Source organism: Anomaloglossus baeobatrachus, chromosome 7 (assembly GCF_048569485.1).
Source record: "Anomaloglossus baeobatrachus isolate aAnoBae1 chromosome 7, aAnoBae1.hap1, whole genome shotgun sequence".
Classification (NCBI taxonomy): Eukaryota; Metazoa; Chordata; class Amphibia; order Anura; family Aromobatidae; genus Anomaloglossus; species Anomaloglossus baeobatrachus.
In genome coordinates this window covers 43,421,369-43,443,144 of record NC_134359.1, presented here as the reverse complement: position 1 = coordinate 43,443,144, position 21,776 = coordinate 43,421,369, and the positions used below count along the sequence as shown (strand labels likewise).

The window sequence follows — 21,776 nt, the reverse complement described above, 5'->3', positions numbered from 1 at the left end:
AAATAAATCCAAACATAAGGAATATAAATGACAGATATCATTGTTTTGCTTTGCATTATAACATCACTTATCTAAATTTTACTGTTTTAGCTAGTGTCCATTTTTTTACTTAAATGCATGTATTTAGGGCTAAAAATAATTTTTAAAATTAAGTTTTGTTGAAAATTTTGCACCATTTGCCTTCTCTACCCTCTGTGCTGCATTGCTTATGGCCGGCTGCAAAATGAGGCAACTGAGAAACACTCAGTAAGCTCACTATTACAGTCTGATGGACAGTTTGTAGCTTTTTTGTATCTTTTTCTGAGCTCCTCTCAGTTGATTTATGATCAGCGATCACACTGTAAAGAAAAATCAAAGAATCTGTTAAAGCAAAACACTGCAGTATTTTTATTCAAGAACAAATGTCAAAATTAGTTATAGTCCCAAATATATACATATAAGTAAAAAAAAGAAATCAGCAAAAGTGGACAACCCCTTTAATATTGTCTAATATAGTGTAATATTTTATATATATATATATATATATATATATATATATATATATATCTATATATAGAGATATAGATATAGATATAGATATATTTACCGTATTTTTTATTTTCTTTCTCCCCTGAAAGAGCTGCCCAGGTCATGTGTATTGATGGCCTATTGGTCTAATGGTAGGATAGGTAATTAATATCAAATGTACAAGCATTTAATGCCCAGCCATAGCACCAGGTCAGCTGATTTCTGATCCTATGGCTGTCGACATACAAAGTGTACTGATCCGGAACACAGAAGCACCATAGACTGTCTAGTGGTCATTCTTGGGTACTGTAGGCATTCCTGGTAACATCTGATCAGCTGGGGTACCGGGTGTTAGACCCCTACCGATCGGATATTAATCACCTATGCCAAGGACAGGTCATCAATATCTTAATCCAATATTGTCTTACTAAATATCAATCTTTTATAAACTTTTTGTTTTTGTGCTCCAAAATCTGACAATACAATTCTTAAATATAAATATATATATATATATATATATATATATATATATATATATATATATATATAGGCAAGAGTTTAAGTCGCCGAGATCAAATTCACCTTAAATATTGCAGCCTTTAAGTAATACATTTTTTTCTGGGGTCTAATATATATATATATATATATATATATATATATATATATATATATATATATATATATATATATAAAATTAAAATATTTAAACTATATATATCTACATATATATTTAAAATATATATATATAAATATTTAAAATATATATGTGTGTGTATATATATATATATATATATATATGTATGTGTATATATATATATATATATATATATATATATATATATATATATATATATATATATGGGCAAGAGTTTTTAAGTCACAGCGATCCAATTCCCCTTAAATATTGCAGCCTTTAAGTAATACATTTCTTTCTGGGGTCTAATACAGAGTTTTCATTGAGTTCAATTGATAACGGTATGCAATAAGCTCTTAAGCTCCCTCTAGTGGTGGCAGAGAGTAAGAGGAGTTTTACAAATGAAAACTCACGAGTGTTGACCATAGCGTTACAAATATTTTGGAATGCAATTTTAGTAAACATTTTATGTAACTACAATGAATATTTCTGGTTTACATTAGAGAATACCTGGATTGCTTACCCACCTTTGGCTATAAACATGTTTTATCACTCACTCATAATACAACAAATTTCAACAACATAGTGCAAAAGCAACGAATATCAGCAAATATTGATACGCCTGAAGGAGGGTTTGATGCCATTATGCAGGCTGCAGTGTGCAAAGTAAGTGGCTATTTAATGTATTGAATTCTTTAGCAACCAATACTTCTGATAGTAGTAGGAGCAGGTGGAGGAGAATCTGATATTTTAAGGAAATGTCAAGATACTCCCATATTTCCAAAAAGGAATAGATATAGCATATCCCTAATGTGCTGTGGAATTAATAGTACTATATAAAAGAATAAATAATATTATTGTTATTATTATTTTTATTATTATCCCACTGCTCCTGAAATCGTGCAGCTTGTATGGCAATGTGCATGCTTGGTCTGATCTCTCCATTGTTAATTTTTGATGCCTGTTTAACTTTAATGGGAATCCAAAAAATGCTATTAACCTGCAGATATAGGGATAATCTGCACTTAAATGGTGTTAAAATGCTGCAGCTCGCTTTGCACAGATGCGCTGCAGAGTGAGCTGTCAATCAAAGTGCAGGGGCGTGAGTTACAGCCACTGCTCATAGTAATGTGAGCTATGGCTGTAATCCTTTGGAGAAAAGCCAGCAGCTCCTGGGAGGATATAAGTTAATTTTCTCCCATGGCCATGCTTTCAGTAAGGCAGCCAGGTTGCATTTTAACTCTCTTTACATGCAGATTAACCCGATACTTGTAGGTAAATAGTGTTTTTTTTTAACATGACAGGTTCCCTTTAAAGCATTCTATCATGGGTGTGCCTCATTCTGGGGAGACTTCTTGCTGGTCTGGGACCAGAAGGTCACAGCACCTTATTGTGCGCAGGTCTGCAGCTTGCATTTAAATTTATTTCCTTTAATTTGGGTCTGAAGGGGTTAAGGACTCTTTCCTATCGGGCGGTCCTTTGGAGCCTTAATCTCAGGTGCAGCTCTTTGTGATCACTCCCCTTTGCTATAAATAGTCATGTGTCTTATCTGATGCCGGTAATGGAATGTTATCATTCTTATGATGACCACTTTGGAAGGAGCCAGTCTCTGGAAGCAGCTGAAGATTCGTGACAATTGCAGCTGTGGTGTTAGCTACATTGGAGTTGCTTGAAGTGTTTTCCTTTTTGTGTCTATTTCCCCTCTGACTGCCTCCCTATCCCTGTGTTTTATTATTGCAGTGGTGAGACTAATGTTCTCTCCAGTCTTCTCACTAGCAAGGGTAAGTTCATGGCAAGTCATGGCCTATGCACAAGATCGGCGATGATACAACTGCTTTTAGACCTCATACCAGTCTAATATGTCCAGGGAAGATCTAAATTCATATGTTCTTTAACTTGTCATTCACTATTTTGGAGTAGGCAGATCTTATGTATCAGCACTCTGCCAGCACTATAGATGCTGGAACTTTTTTCCTTCAGTTCCCAGCATTCATCACTCCTGCCATTGTCCATTATCCTATAGCTTGTGTCAAAGTGAAGGCCCTGTCTCTCTGTAATACATAGCAAGTAGCAATGAGACAAAGACCTGCGCCCACTCCCTGATCTGCGTGTTTCTGCTGCTAGAGACAGATACACTGAATAAGAGGTAGTGAGCAGCACAATAGACAGGAGGGAGACACCTAGTGGCCGGCATTTTGAAGTGCAGCAAATAGGTTATTAAAAATAGGATTAATAATTTTCCAGGCTCCGGCGCTTTTACAAATAAGGAGTGGTCTTTATTGTTTTCAATATGAAGACAATGAAGGCGGCTTGTTTTTTTAAAGCACTGGAGTCTGGGGAATTTTTAATCCTATGGTTATTTTCTCCTATTTTTAATGACCTATTTGCTACATTTGTACAAACTCCAAGAATCTCCTCTATCTGAAGACGATCTCCCTGAAGACACCAGCTGCTAATTTACCCAGACTACAACAAGAAAATACATTAGTCAGACCGTTCATTGCTTTTTCTATTCCCATTTGCTTTCTCTCAGCACTTCGGAGTGACTTTTCGGAGTGACTTTTCGGAGTGACTTTTCGGAGTGACTTTTCGGAGTGACTTTTCGGAGTGACTTTTTGGGTTGACTTTTTGGGTTGACTTTTCGGAGTGACTTTTCGGAGTGACTTTTCGGGTTGACTTTTCGGAGTGACTTTTCGGAGTGACTTTTCGGGTTGACTTTTCGGGTTGACTTTTCGGAGTGACTTTTCGGAGTGACTTTTCGGAGTGACTTTTCGAAGTGACTTTTTGGGAGGCTTTTTGGGTTGACTTTTTGGAGTGACTTTTTGGGGTGACTGTTTTGGCAGCTTTTTTTGCAGCAATAAGTCAAAATAACTTCTTTTCATTGTAGGACCGAATTGGATGGAGAAATGGATCGATGCATTTGCTGGTATTTGTGACAGATGAAGATTCTCATTATGGCATGGATAGCAAACTGGCCGGTATTGTGATTCCAAATGACTGTCAATGCCACCTAGACAGCAGTAATGAATATTACATGTCAACTGTCCAGGTAACATATAGTGGGGATGTGGTCACTTACTAATGCCTACATGTTTTTGATCCACAAAACTAAACCTTGGGTTATTCTCATGCCCTTCATTCAGGAGCGCACCGCTCCCCTGCCTCCCAGCGTCCTGAATATTCACAGTTCAGACCAGCAGTGTGGTTGTGCTGATTGTCCTTCAAGAGAACCTGTCAGCAGGATTAAAGCATTACAAAGTAAATACATGGCCATAATGGCGCTGTGAAGCTGTTTAAATTGATACCTGCAATAAATAAATTGGGTTATTCTTATGTGCTTCGTTCAGGAGCTCACCTCTCCCCTCCCTCCCAGCTTCCTAAATATTCACAGTTCAGACCAGCAGTGTGGTTGTGCTGATTGTCCTTAAAGAGAACCTGTCAGTAGGGTTTAGCACTATGAAGTTGTAGGGCAATGGTGGCCGGCAGTAATGGCCATGTATTCAGGAGTAACCGGACCACAGCACAGCCGAGGGTTAACCCCATGCCTGACGAACCTCGATCCAATTACAGGGATACAGGGAATCTTCCGCGCCGTTCATTCTATGCTTCATTCACATGCTGAGACAGGAAACTGCATACTAGGGAAACGTTTTCTAACAACACAGCTTTACTTCTCAGTTCCAACATAATTTCAATGTTCGTTTCGTTCACAGTAATCTGCATGTCATTTTCCACATACACTTTCAGGGCATTGGTGATGGTCCCACAGGGGTTCCGCTTGAGCTTTATATAGCTCACAAAAATGTACAATTTGCCACTTCCCTGGCACCCAGGTACCTTCGGGCACTCCTAGGCCCCTCATCACCCTGGCGGACGTCACTCTAGCAAAGACCAATTCATATAAGCTCCTAAGCCCTTCCATCCCACCTACAGGGATTAGCATGCTGCTTGAAAGGGGCTTACAGTGGTAGCTCTCCTCAGACTATACTTCAGGCCAGGATCAGACCTACCCTTCTCCAGAGGGCGCAACTGACCTTTGGTTGCCAGGGGGGTTCTTTGGGTATATGCTTCAAGGGAACGGACGCCTTACTGACCGGCTGGACTATACCCCACTCCCGGGGACACGGTTAATTCAATTCTCGGTTTGCAGGGTCCCGTGGGTCCACAGTCCAGGACTGGCCCTTAGGGTCCACAAATTCAATCTCTAGATTGGGGCTCTTTCACAGTCTCTCCTCCTAGGGACACTCCTGTCCTTACTTCCCTGTCTTCCCTTTTTGTTCCCCGTGCTCCACCCCACTAACTCCTTCCTGCCTAGCAGCACCAGGGAAGTAGCCGAGCACACCGTGGCCATCTTGTGGCCGTTTAACAAAATACACACATTATATTAATATACCACACTATACAACCAGTCTTCAGGTCTGGGGTGGGCTAAGCCCTGCCCCCCCCCCCCCTACAAAGTATATACATGGCCATAATGGCACTGTGATACTGATTAAATAGATACCTGCAGTGAAGGAATACGATGTCATCCGTGCATCGGGGTCGGACTTGTTGGTTGGGTCTTTTTTTTCTTTTCCACCCCTCCACCTGCCTCCTCTGTTCCTTCTACAGGTCACTGATTATTTACTACTCTGTCTCCATTATTGCAGTTGCCAGCGTATGTGCAGTCTGGCTTTATAGGTAGTCTACAGGTCTTCAATAAAAAGGTGCCGGATACTGCAAAGACTGAGATTTCCGCTCATTGATCTTTTCATTAAGCCGAAATCTTGATCTGCGCATGCGCCACATCCGGCGGCATTTTATTGACGACAGTCTTTATAATAACACGACACACAGACGTCAATAAAATGGTGCCAAATGTGGCGCATGTGCAGATCAAGATTTTGGCTTAATGAAAAGGTCATTGATATCAAATATAATTCTGCACATGCGCCGCATCCAGCAACATTTTCTTGAAAACCTGCACAATCACACTGCTCACCCAATTTCAAAACGGAGGCAGGTCATTGAATAATCAGTTTATGAATTGGCCAATGCATGTAAGCCCGGAAACCAAACGGCAAGGTAAATCTCAATATTCCGGGTCCCTAACTAAAATGCCACTATCTAGGTTAAAAACATCCTTGTCTGGGCAGCTAGACTAAAAATCTAACTTGAAATGCCACTATCTGGACTAACTTCCATGTCTGGGCAGCTAGGACTCCTGGTATAAGGATTGTGAAAACAGCCTGGTTTATTGGGCGGAGTGCTCAGTCAGAAAAAAATTTTCATATAGCAGTAATGCAGTACCAGAGTTCCCTTATACATTGATGGCATTTAGTGTGCGGCTGTATCCATTTTGTATTTGCTAGGTTTTTTCAGCTGGCACCTATACACACTTGTAGGATGTGCAGGTCAGTCTTTTGAAATATTTGCATTGAATAATCAGTGACCTGTAGAATAAAGAGGAGGCAGGCGGAGGGGTGGAGAAGAAGACCCGATGCATGGATGACCTCATCATGAAAACTTTAGAGGAAGATTATTCAGCAACCAAAGATCGGATTCCTTCACTGCAGGTATCCATTGAATCAGAATCACCACGCCATTATCGCCATGGCTTTACTTCATAATGCTAAATCCTGCTGACAGATACTCTTTAACTCTGCGCTCTTCGATCTTGCAAACACAAGCCTTTGCAGCATTGGAGAAGAGCAGTGGCTCTGACATTAACCAGATCCAGTAATCTGACTAGCCTCAGAGCATCTCTTGTCAGCTGTAAAAAACAAAATAAAAAAATTGCAAACACATTTTCTTTGGCTAGGAAATCCGTCAGCTCTGATGGACCACCGAGGCAATGAGCAGTAAACTATAGAATTAAAAAAAATCTGTCTGTTCTTGAGAAGAAAGAAGATTTTTAATCCATTACTATAAGGCGATATAGTAGATGAGAACAGGGATCGGAATGAGCAGGATGACCTTCATAGCTTGATAAACAGTGAATCTTCTAATTGTTTCTTCCAGGAGTATCCCACACTTGGTCAACTGATAGAAAAGTTGGTGGAGAATAATATTCTGCTTATTTTCGCTGTCACTCAAGAAAAAGTGCCCCTCTACCAGGTAAGAGCAAAAGACTCATTGAAACGCCATTTCTCTTATTGCAGTTGGTCCATCTTTCAAGCAAAGATTAAAGAGATATTCCTCTCTTGTATATAGATTATGTCCTTCAAACATGTCATAAATGTATATTAGATGAGTGTCCCACCAGTTCAACAACAGGACCCTAGGTCATGTCCGATAAAAATTCATTGGAATTACACCCACATCTCTACTGACAGTAGGGCTTATTCCCGAGACAGATGATGGTCCAGTTAGTGGGATCAGCATTTTATATATATATATACAGGGTGGTCCAAAAGTAGGTGGACAGCATGTGTAATATGATTATGAAGGGGGACTGGCTCAGTTGCCCTTAGCAACCAATCAGATTCCACCTTTCATTTTCCGAAGAGTCTGTGGAGAATGAAAAGTGGAATCTGATTGGTTGCTAAGGGCAACTGAGTCAGTCCCCCTTCATAATCCTATTACACATACTGCCCACCTACTTCTGGACCACCCTGTATATGTATATATATATATATATATATATATATATACACACACCTTGTGGATATGCCTTAGATGTAAAAAATGTACAAGAAGGGAATACCCCTTACAGCATTGGATGTTCTTTGGGGGAGCCTCCTCCATTTAATGCACCCTAGATACTGTAGGTTCCGCACCTATGCGCCGAGTCGGATACCTGACCCTAGGTATCCCTAGTGCTGGACCCTAATAAGGAATGGGTGGGATGAGCTTTAGTCAACCCCAATAAACACTAGAGAAGGCACAAGGTGGACATACAGGGGGAAAATGCATGAACTATGTATCCACAGATGACTCAGGTAGAAGTTCAGCAAAGTTTTCAGCAACAATACTACAGAGGATAACAAGTCACCTGCTTGCAACCAGAGCTTCAATGAACTGAATAATATCACCAGCACCAGTACAGGGAAGATGGGAGTATTTAAGCACAAGGGAATACTGGACGAAAATTGAGCTCCACTGGGTCCTAAAAGGGAAGAGATGAAAACCCAGCAGGAAAGCTACTTAGTAGGATGAATACTGACAGCAGGAACAATAGAAAGTCAGGGAACATTTTCTGCAGCCAAACACTGTGACCATCTATTGCCAGAAACCACATGACTGTCACTGTGTCACCTGTGACATCCGGTAGACCTAGTTCAGGTTGGTTCCAATCCTTTGGATCATGGATGGGGGTCCGATATGTGGTGGCTCCACCTACCGTAGGAATTAGACCTGTGGCACTATTTTCCTTGCTTCACACCACAATGGCACACACAAGATGTACATAAAAGTGCAGTTAGTCCTACCACAGGCAAGGAGAGACTGTGATGGGCTTGACTGCCAAGACCCCAATTTATCCCAAAGACAGGGGTCTTACATGCTGGACCATGGCTTTATTAACATCTATGGGACTGGCAGATTTAGCCTCACTTCATTCTCATAGAATAGAATGATACTTAAACGTGCTCAGTACCCCCCTATTTACACTGAGGACTTTCAGACCCCCATTTTTTGAATCGGTGGATGTTCCCCTAGTGATCATACAATTCTAACCTATCCCATTGATTATGCATTTGTTGCGGACAGGGGCCTGACCACTGCAAGGGGATGCTCGGATCCGGGTTCGTTACTGTGTCTCGAGTGGCAGCCGGACTCGGGGTCGTACAGCCGTCTGTCCTCACAACTGTAGGAAGGGTGTATTTACAGGAGAAAAGTTTGTCAGTGACGCCACCCATGGGTTGCGGTGAGGGTTAGTAGCATCGCCGCTGCCTGGATATGGGACGTCCGGGGCTGATGGAGTGGGGCAGCAGGATGGTATCCCCTCCACAGGTAGGGGAGGTGTTGTCCCGGGGCCCAGGTGTACGGGAGTAATGTGCTGCGAAGGGTGTCATGCAGGGCTGGATCAGGCAGTAATGGTGTACTCACAGTTCCAAAGAAGTTCACACAGAGTCCAGTAGTAAACCAAATTGCCAGTGACCAGTTGCCTCCGGCGGGTGTATTCAGGTCCCACACCCTGGTACAGCAAACAGGGGTCCCTTCCTACTGCACTCAGTGTTTGTGTCTTCAACAGGACAACTCCGCTTGAAACGGTGGAAGTCCACTCCCAGTAACTTTGTATGTTGGGAGCTGTGGCCCGCGAAATCTGACTCTTGGGATCTCTGTGGGTTCTGGCGGACACCCTATCCCCCGCGTTGGGCTTCCGTTTCGCTCTCTGGGCTTGCTGGTGGGACAAGACATAGAACCTTGTCCCCAGTTGGCTAATTGACAAGGGAATTGAAACCTTCCTTGCCCTAGGGTCCAGGCACCCCGACTGTGTGCGGCCTCCGGACTGGATTCCTGCTGTCTGCACCAGCGGGCTACAACCCTGCCCTGGTCCACTTAAGGTCTCCCGTGACTGGATCTCTGTCGCCTGTGGTCCTGCTTGCCGTCTGCCACCTAGTCAGGTAGTCCAAGAGCCCCAACCCTTGACTCCGCTGTCACTCCACACTCCATCTCACTTCAACTTTACTCCACTGACTGACTTGTTCCCTCCCATCACACCTCAGGACCCCTAGGTGGGTATTCCCATCCGCCTGGTTCCGCCCACTGGTGTGTCCCTATTGTCATGGGGGGGTGACTAGGCTTTTCTGGCTGGTGTTATGTACCTGGGTGGGGGTTGGTGGTATGCCAAGGAGGATGGAGTCCTGCACCTGGAAGATTTGCGCAGTCTCTGTGACAATCTGGTTTTGCCAGGGCGCCACACATTTATCACCTAACATGTAGATGGGTGAAAGGTATCTGGGGGTGAAGCACATCCTTAAAATATCTGCAATTTTACCACTGTTCCTTTTTAAAAAAAATGCTAAATATTTATTTTTTGTAAACAATCATCAGGTATGTAACAAAAAAGGTCCAGATTTTAGAATCGGCTTTCATTGTAATGGTAAACAATGTAGATTTCTGTTATCTGTACATTTGGCATTCTGCGGGGATGGCTGCAGTTCTGTGCTTCTTGTGCTGCTCGGGTGCATCTAGCCTACACAGTGATTTAATATGGAGAATTGCATTAGCCTTTGATTAATGGTGTTTCTTCCCAGGGATGAGCTGGGTCTAAGCTGAAATGAGAACATAATGAGCAATATTTCCTGTGCCTGTGTAATCAGTAGAGATGGGTTGTGTTGTGCAGAATAAAGCAGAGGGAAAATACAAACAATCTCAGACCTCGTATTCAATTGAACAGATGTTTTATCTCCCATTAAGCTGTGTTCAAGCCGCTATATGGCAATATATGTGCCACTGTATGGGTCTACGTAGGGTACCCTGTCGGATATATTCTTGGCTTGTGAAATTAGTGGGGCACATATGAACATACTTCCAAGGGGAACTGTTCACCGTGAACATATGCTATAGAGCAGGTGGACCTGAGCAGGAAAAGAATCAGTAAAACATTTCTGTTAGTGATTTAAAGGCTATATACACCAGCACACTTTTTTTTTTATTCTTCATTACCTCCTAAATGCAGTTAAGCAATTTTATAAATAATCTACCATTTTGCTACTGCAGAGGATCTAAGTCCATTGTCTAGCTCAGTACTATGCAAAAATGTTACAAATCTGTCAGAGTTGCTGGTTCTGATAGCTCTTCCTCAACTCCCTTCTGTTAATGTTAGAGATAGCAAGAGGGTCGGGAAAGAGTGTGTACACAAATCTAACGTGGAGAGTGAGGAAAACATGTACAGTCTCGGAAAGGGCAGAGCAAACATGGCCATACACAAAGAGAAAATTACATGGAGACAATAAGTAAAGGTTTGGAATTGCGCTGATTTTTAAGAGATCACATCCAGCCTATATTACTGGGAGAGATTCTCCTACAAGAGAAAAATCAGAATGATTTATGAGAGATTATATCCAGCCTATATTACTGGGAGAGATACTCCTACAAGAAAGAAATCAAAATGATTTATGAGAGATCACTTCAAGCCTATTTTGCTGGAAGAGGTTCTCTTACAAGATAGAAATCAGAATGACTAATGAGAGATCACATCCAGCCTATATGACTGGGAGAGGTTCTCCTACAAGAGAGAAATCAGAATGACTAATGAGAGATCACATCCAGCCTATATGACTGGGAGAGATACTCCTACAAGAGAGAAATCAGAATGATTTATGAGAGATCACATCCAACCTATATTGCTGGGATTCTCCTACAAGAGAGAAATCAGAAGGATTTATGAGAGATCAAATCTAGCCTATATTACTGGGAGAGATACTCCTACAAGAAAGAAATCAAAATGATTTATGAGAGATCACTTCAAGCTTATATTGGTGGGAGAGGTTCTCCTACAAGAGAGAAATCAGAATGATTTATGAGAGATCACATATAGGCTAGATCACTGGGAGAGATTTTCCTACAAGAAAGAAATCAGAATGATTTATGAGAGATCACATCCAGCCTGTATTACTGGGAGAGATTTTCCTACAAGAGAAAAATCAGGATGATTTATGAGCGATCACTTCCAGCCTTTATTTTACCGGGAGAGATAGCCTCACAAGAGAGAAATCAGAATGATTTATGAGCGATCACTTCCAGCCTATATTACTGGGAGAGATACTCCTACAAGAGAGAAATCAGGATGATTTATGAGAGATCACATCCAGCCTATATTACAGATAGAGATACTCCTACAAGAATATTCAAGGCAAATTTGAATTCAGGGTTCGATTTATTAATCAAGTTAAGCTAATTCGAGGCAAAAAAATTCAAAACATTTCTGATTTGCACAATGATTTTATTCAGAGGCTTTTTTGCCTCTATGTATAACAGTACATAAGTGGTGGCAAAAAATAAATAATGTTACCTGTCTTAAAAAAAAAAAAAAAAAAATAACCAAGTTGGCAACCCTGGCATATACCAGTCTAATATATCCAGAAACTGTTCCAATCCTCATGATCTGTAACCTGTTCATCTTCATCTCTTCATCTGCATTCTGCCAGCACTATAGGTGCTGTAATGTCCTTTTCTTAAATCTTAATTTTCTAAGCACTTGCTAAGAATTAACCAGGCTGTTCCTAAAAACTAAAATATGACTCCATTTGTCGAAATGCAAGGTGCTTTATCTTAGAGAAGTTCTCGAATAGAAACCTGATCCATTTTATCTCCAGCTATCACTATGCGGACAGCCCATGCAGATGACACACATTGAAATATTAGAAAATATTTGTATTTTCAGTGTAGCTTGGAAATAACTTCAGGCAGGGCTCCAAGTTAAACAGTAACAGTGTCGTTGGGAGAATATTCAAAGAATGTTGGCAGAAAGAAATTCTCAGGTATTGCTTAAGAGATCGTCACATGATATTTCTTTACTCACAAACCGTTGTAACTCAGGGAAAGAGAAAGCCCAGGGACCGGATCACGAAGCGTACTTGTTTGACTCCATTGTACGACTTTATGAAATATAATATTCACTGGGTTTAGGACAACTTCTCGATCATGGAGATACTTCAAGCTTAATTAAACTTTCAACAGTTTTTTTTTAGGCGTCTCATAGACTTTTAAGCGTCCTGTAGATCAGTGGTGACCCTTAAGCGGGCTTTACACGTTGCGACATCGCTAGCAATTGCTAGGATATCCAGCGCGATAGCACCCGCCCCCGTCGCACATGAGATATGTGGTGATTGCTGCTGTAGCGAACATTATCGCTACGGCAGCGTCACACGCACATACTTGGTCGCCGACATCGCTGTGACCGCCGAACAATTCCTCCTCTAAGGGGGAGGTGCGTTCGGCGTCACAGCGACGTCACCGCGGCGTCACTAATCGGCCGGCCATTAGAAGCGGAGGGGTGGAGATGAGCGGGACATAACATCCCGCCCACCTCCTTCCTTCCGCATTGCCGTCGGGACGCAGGTAAGGAGATGTTTGTGGCTCCTGTGGGTTTACACACAGCGATGTGTGGAGCTGCAGGAATGACAAACAACATCGCACCTGCGGTCGAACCAACATTATGGAAATGAATGACGTTACACAGATCAGTGATATTGTACGCTTCTGTGATCGTTCATCGTCGCACCTAGGATTTACACGTTGCGATGTCGCTACTGGCGCCGGATGTGTGTCACTAACGACGTGACCCCGACGATATATCGGTAGCGATATCGCAACGTGTAAAGCCCCCATTAAAATTAAGTGTGAAAAACACTTACTTCAGCATGTAGAAGACTCGTAGACTTTCTATTGACACTGCTGTGCACTCCTTCATGAAGAAGCTGAGCGCTTCTGCACAGTCAATTGAGTAACGTCTTAAAAGCTTTGGACCCCTTTGCATGCATTTAACCGTTTTTCTTCTGCAGCTTATATCTGTTACACTGCAAGCTGCACGATGCTGTTCAATGTCAATCTCTACTGCCATCTTCTCTTTGTTGGCTCAGTCTTCAGACTATCTCTGTTCTCAAATCAAACCAGAATTCAACTTAAATGAGCATTCAGGAGAATAGAGAGAGGGTCTGAAGACTTAAGGTGGTGTCACACACAGCGACGACGACAACGACGTCGCTGCTACGTCACCATTTTCTGTGACGTTGCAGCGACGTCCCGTCGCTGTCGCTGTGTGTGACATCCAGCAACGAGCTGGCCTCTGCTGTGAGGTCATTGCTCGTTGTTGAATGTCCTGCTTCATTTTTTCGTCGTCGCTCTCCCGCTGTGAAGCACACATCACTGTGTGTGACAGCGAGAGAGCGACGAAATGAAGCGAGCAGGGAGCAGGAGCCGGCGTCTGGCAGCTGCGGAAAGCTGTAACCACTGTAAACATCGGGTAACCAAGGGAAGACCTTTCCCTGGTTACCCGATATTTACCTTCGTTACCAGCCTCCGCCGCTCTTGCTGCTAGTGCCGGCTCCTGCTCTGTGCACATGTAGCTGCAGTACGCATCGGGTAATTAACCCGATGTGTACTGTAGCTGGGAGAGCAAGGAGCCAGCGCTAAGCAGTGTGCGCGGCTCCCTGCTCTCTGCACTGTGACATGTAGCTGCAGTACACATCGGGTTAATTAACCCGATGTGTACTGTAGCTAGGAGAGCAAGGAGCCAGCGCTAAGCAGTGTGTGCGGCTCCCTGCTCTCTGCACATGTAGCGACGTTATGATCGCTGCTGCGTCGCTGTGTTTGACAGCTAAGCAGCGATCATAACAGCGACTTACAAGGTCGCTGTTACGTCACAGAAAATGGTGACGTAACAGCGATGTCGTTGTCGCTATGTGTGAACCCAGCTTTAGGTATTTGGTTGTCGAGATTGAGACTGAACAGAATCAAGCAGCTTGCAGGGTATTGTAATATATGCAAGCTGCAAAAGAAAAACAGAAACGATCAATCCCGACTACCATTTTTTCTTAGTTGGCCAAGTCTTGCGATTTTCTCTGTGCTCAAATCAAAAAAATATTTCAACTTAGATGAGCATTCAAGAAAACAGAGAGAGGGGCAGAAGACTTAGCTGTCCGGCTCGTCGAGATTGGGACTGAACAGAATTAAGCAGCTTGCAAGGTATTGTAATATACGCAAGCTGCAAAAGAAACACAGAAACTATCAATCCTATGCTCAAATCAAACCAGATTTCAACTTAGCTGAGCATTCAGGAAAGCAGAGAGAGGGGCTGAAGACTTGGATACCTGGCCGTCGAGAATGGGACTGAACAGAATCAAGCAGCTTGCAGGGTATTGTAATATATGCAAGCTGCAAAAGAAAAACAGAAACTAACTGCAGAAAATGTCTATTTAATATAGCACTAAAAATGCAAAGGTATCGATAGCCTACTATTAATACATTACATACGGTAATAACTGGTTAGATTTAGTAAGAGTATAAAGAAATGTGATCTGAATTAAAACGTCTGCTGATTTGGCTTACATGATGAAAATGTGAAATGATGAGGATTGTTAGTTATCAATAAACTGTTTATGTTATAATCTGTTTGTACTGTGTTTATCAAGGGTTTATTTCACTTTAGAATAAATGTAGTATACTGATTTTTCCTTCCTTATTACAGAAATATGCCAAACTCATACCCGGGGCCACTGTAGGACTACTGAACAAAGACTCGGGAAATGTATTACAATTGATTTTATCAGCATACAAAGTAAGATTTAATATTACTTTATAATGATAACATATTATATGGCTATTCTTATTAAGTTACATGATAATTTGGGGGGAAATGGATTTATATTTCATGATTGATAAGTATGAAACACATCTTCATGGCTGATATCAGGTGCCTGTGGACCCTTGACTTACCCTAAACTCCCATCCTTAGCTTGACAAGCAGAAAGCTGTGTAGGATGCTCAGTCTTAAGGGTGCTTTACACGCAGCGACATTGCTAGCGATAGCACCCGCCCCCGTCGTTCGTGCGACATTTGGTGCTCATTATCGCTACGGCAGCGTCACACGAACATAACTTGTCAGCGACGTCGCTGTGACCGCCGAACAATCCCTCCTTCAAGGGGGAGGTGCGTTCGACGTCATAGCGGCGTCACTAAGCGGCCACCCAATAGCAGAGGAGGGGCGGAGATGAGCGGGCGGAACATGCCGCCCACCTCCTTCCTTCCTCATTGCCGGTAGACGCAGGTAAGGAGATGTTCGTCGTTCCTGCGGTGTCACACATAGCGATATATGCTGCCGCAGGAACGACGAACAACATCGTACCAGCAGCAGCGATAATAAGGAAAAGAGCGATGTGTCAACGATCACCTTTTTTGAACGATTTTGCGATCGTTGCTCCTTGGTGTCACACGCTGCAATGTCGCTAACGGCGCCGGATGTGCGTCACTAACGACGTGACCCCAACGATATATCGTTAGCGATGTCGCAGCGTGTAAAGCACCCTTTAGGCCTCGCTTCCAGTTGCATTTTGCACAGACGAGTGCAATCCGATAAAACAATTGGATTGCACTCGCACCAGTGCAAAACTATGGGGAAGTGGCCATCTGCAATTGATTTCTCATGCCATAGCTGCACGCGGAATGAATCGCAGCATGCTGCGTTTGGCAGCGATTCTCGGCTCACGCACCCCCATACAAGTCTATGGAAGCACGTGAAACATCGCACTGCACTTGCATGTCATCCGAGTGCAGTGCGATATACGCAGAGACAGACAGCGGAGGAGATGGGGAGAAAGGGCTCCCTCCCTTTCCTCCGCAGCTGTGATGTGATCACAAGATTACTTTTTACAAAAGAACAATTTTGGAGCATCGTAACTTTGCATTGTGCCATTCTTCTATTCCTCCTGTGTATTTATGACTACATGGAAAAGGTGGCGTCAAAGGGGTGTGCCCCTATACAATAGCTGATTGGATAGAGTGAAGGGATACGCCAAGAATGGCGCAAAGCAGGGTTATAAGAAAGTGTTTTTGATAAGACCACTTTCACATGTTCAGTATTTTACATCAGTATTTGTAAGCAAAAAGTGGAACAATCAGAGGAAAAGTATAATAGAAAGATGTGCACCACTTCTGAATTGTCAGTTACTTCTGCTTATCAATACTGATGTAAAATACTGAACAAATACTGACCGTGTGAACATGGCCTCAAAGGTATTTAGTAAGATAGCCAGTTCAGGCGAGCGGACAATATCGCATTAAAATGGAGTTATAATTCATTTTATGCTTTTTTTTTACTGTTAGCTATTAGTTATTCTTCCTACTGTAATGTAAGGAAACATTGAAATAGCATGGATGACACAGAAACCTACAGTCATATGAAAAAGTTTGGGCACCCCTATTAATGTTAACCTTTTTTCTTTATAACAGTTTGGGTTTTTGCAGCAGCTATTTCAGTTTCATATCTCTAATAACTGATGGACTGAGTAATATTTCTGGATTGAAATGAGGTTTATTGTACTAACAGAATATGTGCAATCCGCATTTAAACAAAATTTGACCAGTGCAAAAGTATGGGCACCTCAACATAAAAGTGACATTAATATTTTGTAGATCCTCCTTTTGCAAAAATCACAGGCTCTAGTCGCTTCCTGTAGCTTTTAATGAGTTCCTGGATGAAGGTAGATTTCACCATTCCTGTTTACAAAACAATTCCAGTTCAGTTAAGTTTGATGGTCGCCGAGCATGGACAGCCGCTTCAAATCATCCCACAGATTTTCAATGATATTCAGGTCTGGGGACTGGGATGGCCATTCCAGAACATTGTAATTGTTCCTCTGCATGAATGCCTGAGTGGATTTGGAGCGGTGTTTTGGATCATTGTCTTGCTGAAATATCCATCCCCTGCGTAACTTCAACTTCGTCACTGATTCTTGCACATTATTGTCAAGAATCTGCTGATACTGAGTTGAATCCATGCGACCTTCAATTTTAACAAGATTCCCGATGCCGGCATTGGCCACACAGCCCCAAAGCATGATGGAACCTCCACCAAATTTTACTGTGGGTAGCAAGTGCTTTTCTTGGAATGCCGTGTTTTTTTGCCTCCAGGCATAACGCCTTTTTGTATGACCAAACAACTCAATCTTAGTTTCATCAGTCCACAGGACCTTCTTCCAAAATGTAACTGGCTTGTCCAAATGTGCTTTTGCATACCTCAGGCGACTCTGTTTGTGGCGTGTTTGCAGAAACGTCTTCTTTCGCATCATTCTCCCATACAGCTTCTCCTTGTGCAACGTGCGCTGTATTGTTGACCGATGCACATTGACACCATCTGCAGCAAGATGATGCTGCAGGTCTTTGGAGGTGGTCTGTGGATTGTCCTTGACTGTTCTCACCATTCTTCTTCTCTGCTTTTCTAATATTTTTCTTGGCCTGCCACTTCTGGGCTTAACAAGAACTATACCCGTGTTCTTCCATTTCCTTACTATGTTCCTCACAGTGGAAACTGACAGTTTAAATCTCTGAGACAACTTTTTGTATCCTTCCCCTGAACAACTATGTTGAATAATCTTTGTTTTCAGATCATTTGAGAGTTGTTTTGAGGAGCCCATAATGCCACTCTTCATAGGAGATTCAAATAGGAGAACAACTTACAAGTGGCCACCTTAAATACCTTTTCTCATGATTGGATACACCTGCCTATGAAGTTCAAAGCTCAATGAGGTTACAAAACCAATTTAGTGCTTCAGTAAGTCAGTAAAAAGTAGTTAGGAGTGTTCAAATCAAGAAATTGATAAGGGTGCCCATACTTTTGCACCGTTCAAATTTTGTTTAAATGCAGATTGCACATTTTCTGTTAGTACAATAAACCTCATTTCAATCCAGAAATATTACTCAGTCCATCAGTTATTAGATATATGAAACTGAAATAGCTGTTGCAAAAACCCAAATTGTTATAAAGAAAAAAGGTTAACGTTAATAGGGGTGCCCAAACTTTTTCATATAACTGTATGTATTTCCATTTATAAATGAACACAATAAGGCTGTGTTCACAGTAAACTCTAAAATGCACGTATCAGAGATCGGGTCCCCTTTAAAAGTTTTTGTGGATGACTATTTTTTTTTTGCATTGTGAACATATCCTTAAAATTGGACACATTGCTTTCCTGACTCTCTAAGCGCTTCCACAGCACTAATATAAGCTATAAATGTTATCTCAAAGGATACATGAAAAGATAAAATAGGATAATACCTGACAAATGTGGCGTCTCCTGCTTATGGTATGAGAGCTATTCCCTTATCCCGCGCATTGCTATGCTCATCACTTTGGTGAAAACTGGGTTAAAAACTCCATTATTGGACTATTTGGTTTCATGTGGATCCAGATGATACAAATCGCTTTTCTGTTTAAGTGCTACAGTGGCAAAACCAATATGGATATGTTGAATCATGCAGCGTTAGTAATGAACTCAAGCCTTCTGCTTTACAGGCGTGCATTAGCCACCAGCCCTCTCTCCTTCCTATCTTGGCTATGTAATCACATTTGACATTAATGGCTGTATAATATGACACACTATTTTATCTGCAGCAGCTGGTTAATGGCCCAGACTTACAAAATAAAGCTGGCCATGACTAAGACTATTATAATGCTGTTAAGTCAGTATGAAGCCGGGCAGAGGGGAAATTGAATTTAGCAATGCAAAAGAAAGTCGCATGTGAAAGAGAAGAAGAAGGGACATTAGTCTGCGGAGTGCGTCTCCAATACCAAGTGTCAGAGCGGTAGGAGTCGCTTTTAGAGGACTTCATTAAATTACTTTGGTTGTAGAGCCCCGGGATCCTGCAATAGTATTAGGAAAAACCTACAATATTAAGAAATATATTCCTAATTTCTTAGCAATTTGCTGAAGAACTGCAGTTTGTTATAACGTACTGAACACATGAGGGGGGGCGGGGTGCTGTTAACTTAGTGCATCATGTGGATTCCTCAGACCAGGGAAATCTGATATATAAAGCTGAGTGTATGTGTGTATGTTCGCTAAAGGAATCCACACCGTCGCATTTACAATTACGAAATTTTGCACAGACGCCTCATGTGACTCAGGAACGTCATAGACTATGTTTTGACCGGAAAATTTAACCCCACGCTTTACAGTTACTCTCCAAAATTCATGCCTCCATTAGAGTCAATGGAGCTGGAAGCCACAGGTTATTATTAGCAGCTCTGATTGGTTGCTATAGGAACGAAAGACATTCATAGTATAGCAAGCTTATGTGAGAGGTAATTTGATATCGGTGGGGAGACGGATAGAGAGACAGACAGACAGACAAAGAGACAAAGGCAGACAGACACAGACAGGGAAAGAGACAGGTACAGACAGACAGGGAAAGAGAGAGACAGACAGAGAGACAGACAGAGACAGATGGGGACAGAGACAGATGGGGAAAGAGACAGATGGGGAAAGAGACAGATGGGGAAAGAGACAGATGGGGAAAGAGACAGACGGAGAAAGAGACAGACGAGGAAAGAGACAGACAGACAGGCAGACAGGGAAAACGACAGACGTGCAAAAGAGACAGACGGGCAAAGAGACAGACGGGCAAAGAGACAGACGGGCAAAGAGACAGACGGGCAAAGAGACAGACGGGCAAAGAGACAGACAGGAAAGAGATAGAGACAGACAGAGGTAGAGAGACACAGACATACACACACAGACAGACACAGAGATAGAGAGAGACAGAGAGACTGATACAGAGACAGACAGAGAGATAGACACAGACAGACACACAGAGACAGGGAAAGAGACAGCGAGACAGACAGACAGAGACTGGGAGAGAGACAGAGACAGTTAAGGCGGCGTTACACGCTATGATTTATCTGACGATATGTCGTCGGGGTCACGGATTCCGTGACGCACATCCGTCATCGTTAGCGATGTCGTTGCGTGTGACACCTACGTGCGCCTGCGAACGATCGCAAATAGGTTGAAAATCGTTGATCATTGACATGTCGTTCAGTTTCAAAATATTGTTCATCGTTTGGATCACAGCAGACATATTGGTACGTTTGACACCCTGTCAACGACGAACAACATCCAAACGACCACCTTGGTCAAGCAATATATCGCTGATCATTGTTGCGTCGCTGGTGAGATGTGTACGTGTGACCACTACAAAACGACCTATGTGCGATCTCGGCAAATCGTAACAACGATCTGGACGTGTCACATCGTTTAAGAGATTGTCAAATAAATCGTAGCGTGTAAAGCGGCCTTTACTATCCCAGGCAACGCCCGAGTACTACAGCTAGTAGATTATATAAAGGGAATGTATCAATGAAATATCGAAGATAAGATGTAGAGCCCCGGGATCCCCCAATAGTATTAGGAAAAACCTACAATATTAAAAAATATATTCCTAATTTCTTAGCAATTTGCCGAAGAGCTGCAGCTTGTTAAATCTGCCAATTTTTCAATTTATTTTTGTTTACACAACTTCTTTTTAAAAATATATATTGTGTAGTGAACAATGATTATATATGTAGTGAGTATAAGTCATGGCGAGATGCCGACACGCTCCCGCCGATTTAGCAAAAAAGAGACAATCGTACCTGATTAAATACATGTGCGTTTGACTTTGAGACGACTACTGGTGACCTCAAGTGGCATAATGGGATCAGTGGGGGGCAGATCGTCTCATTCTGGGCTGACACCCTGTAATGTGTAAGCACTAGTGAATTGAGCCGGAGAGCTTCTCACCAATATCTACCCCTCTGTTACATTGTGACCCAAAAAAAACTGAATGATTTGCAGCGGGACCCTTTTCCGTTTGTGTTTATCGATGAAGAACACGGTACCAAAACCTTTTCATTTGCCCCTGAAGAAGTCGCACTGTTCCCTACATCTTGCAAACCTTCTGTTGAGAATGCATATTAAATTTAATATTGGGTGGGGGAGGGGCGATAGAACCAGAAACCACTGACCGATCTTATTGATGGATAGATTAAACGTTTTGGCAAGTTGATGTCCAATGGGAGACATCTGGGCCCATTCACAAACTGTCCGGTCTTACTGCAATTTAGGACATGCCAATCTATATGGCAATACACAAATCCTCCCTTAAAGGGAACCTGTCACCAGATTTGGTGACTATAAGCTGCAGCCACCACCAGTGACTTCTTATATACGGT

The 21,776-nt window shown here is 42.4% G+C and overlaps 1 protein-coding gene across 1 annotated transcript in view; it reads left to right on the top strand.

Moving 5' to 3' along the window:
* Window positions 1-21,776, top strand: part of ITGB6 (integrin subunit beta 6) — a 76,059-nt gene that overhangs the window by 22,117 nt on the left and 32,166 nt on the right. The window contains exons 6-9 of the mRNA XM_075318827.1: window positions 1,645-1,807; window positions 4,029-4,190; window positions 7,142-7,237; window positions 15,258-15,347. Of these exons, the coding sequence (XP_075174942.1) occupies window positions 1,645-1,807; window positions 4,029-4,190; window positions 7,142-7,237; window positions 15,258-15,347 (511 nt within the window). The remainder of the gene's footprint in view (window positions 1-1,644; window positions 1,808-4,028; window positions 4,191-7,141; window positions 7,238-15,257; window positions 15,348-21,776) is intronic.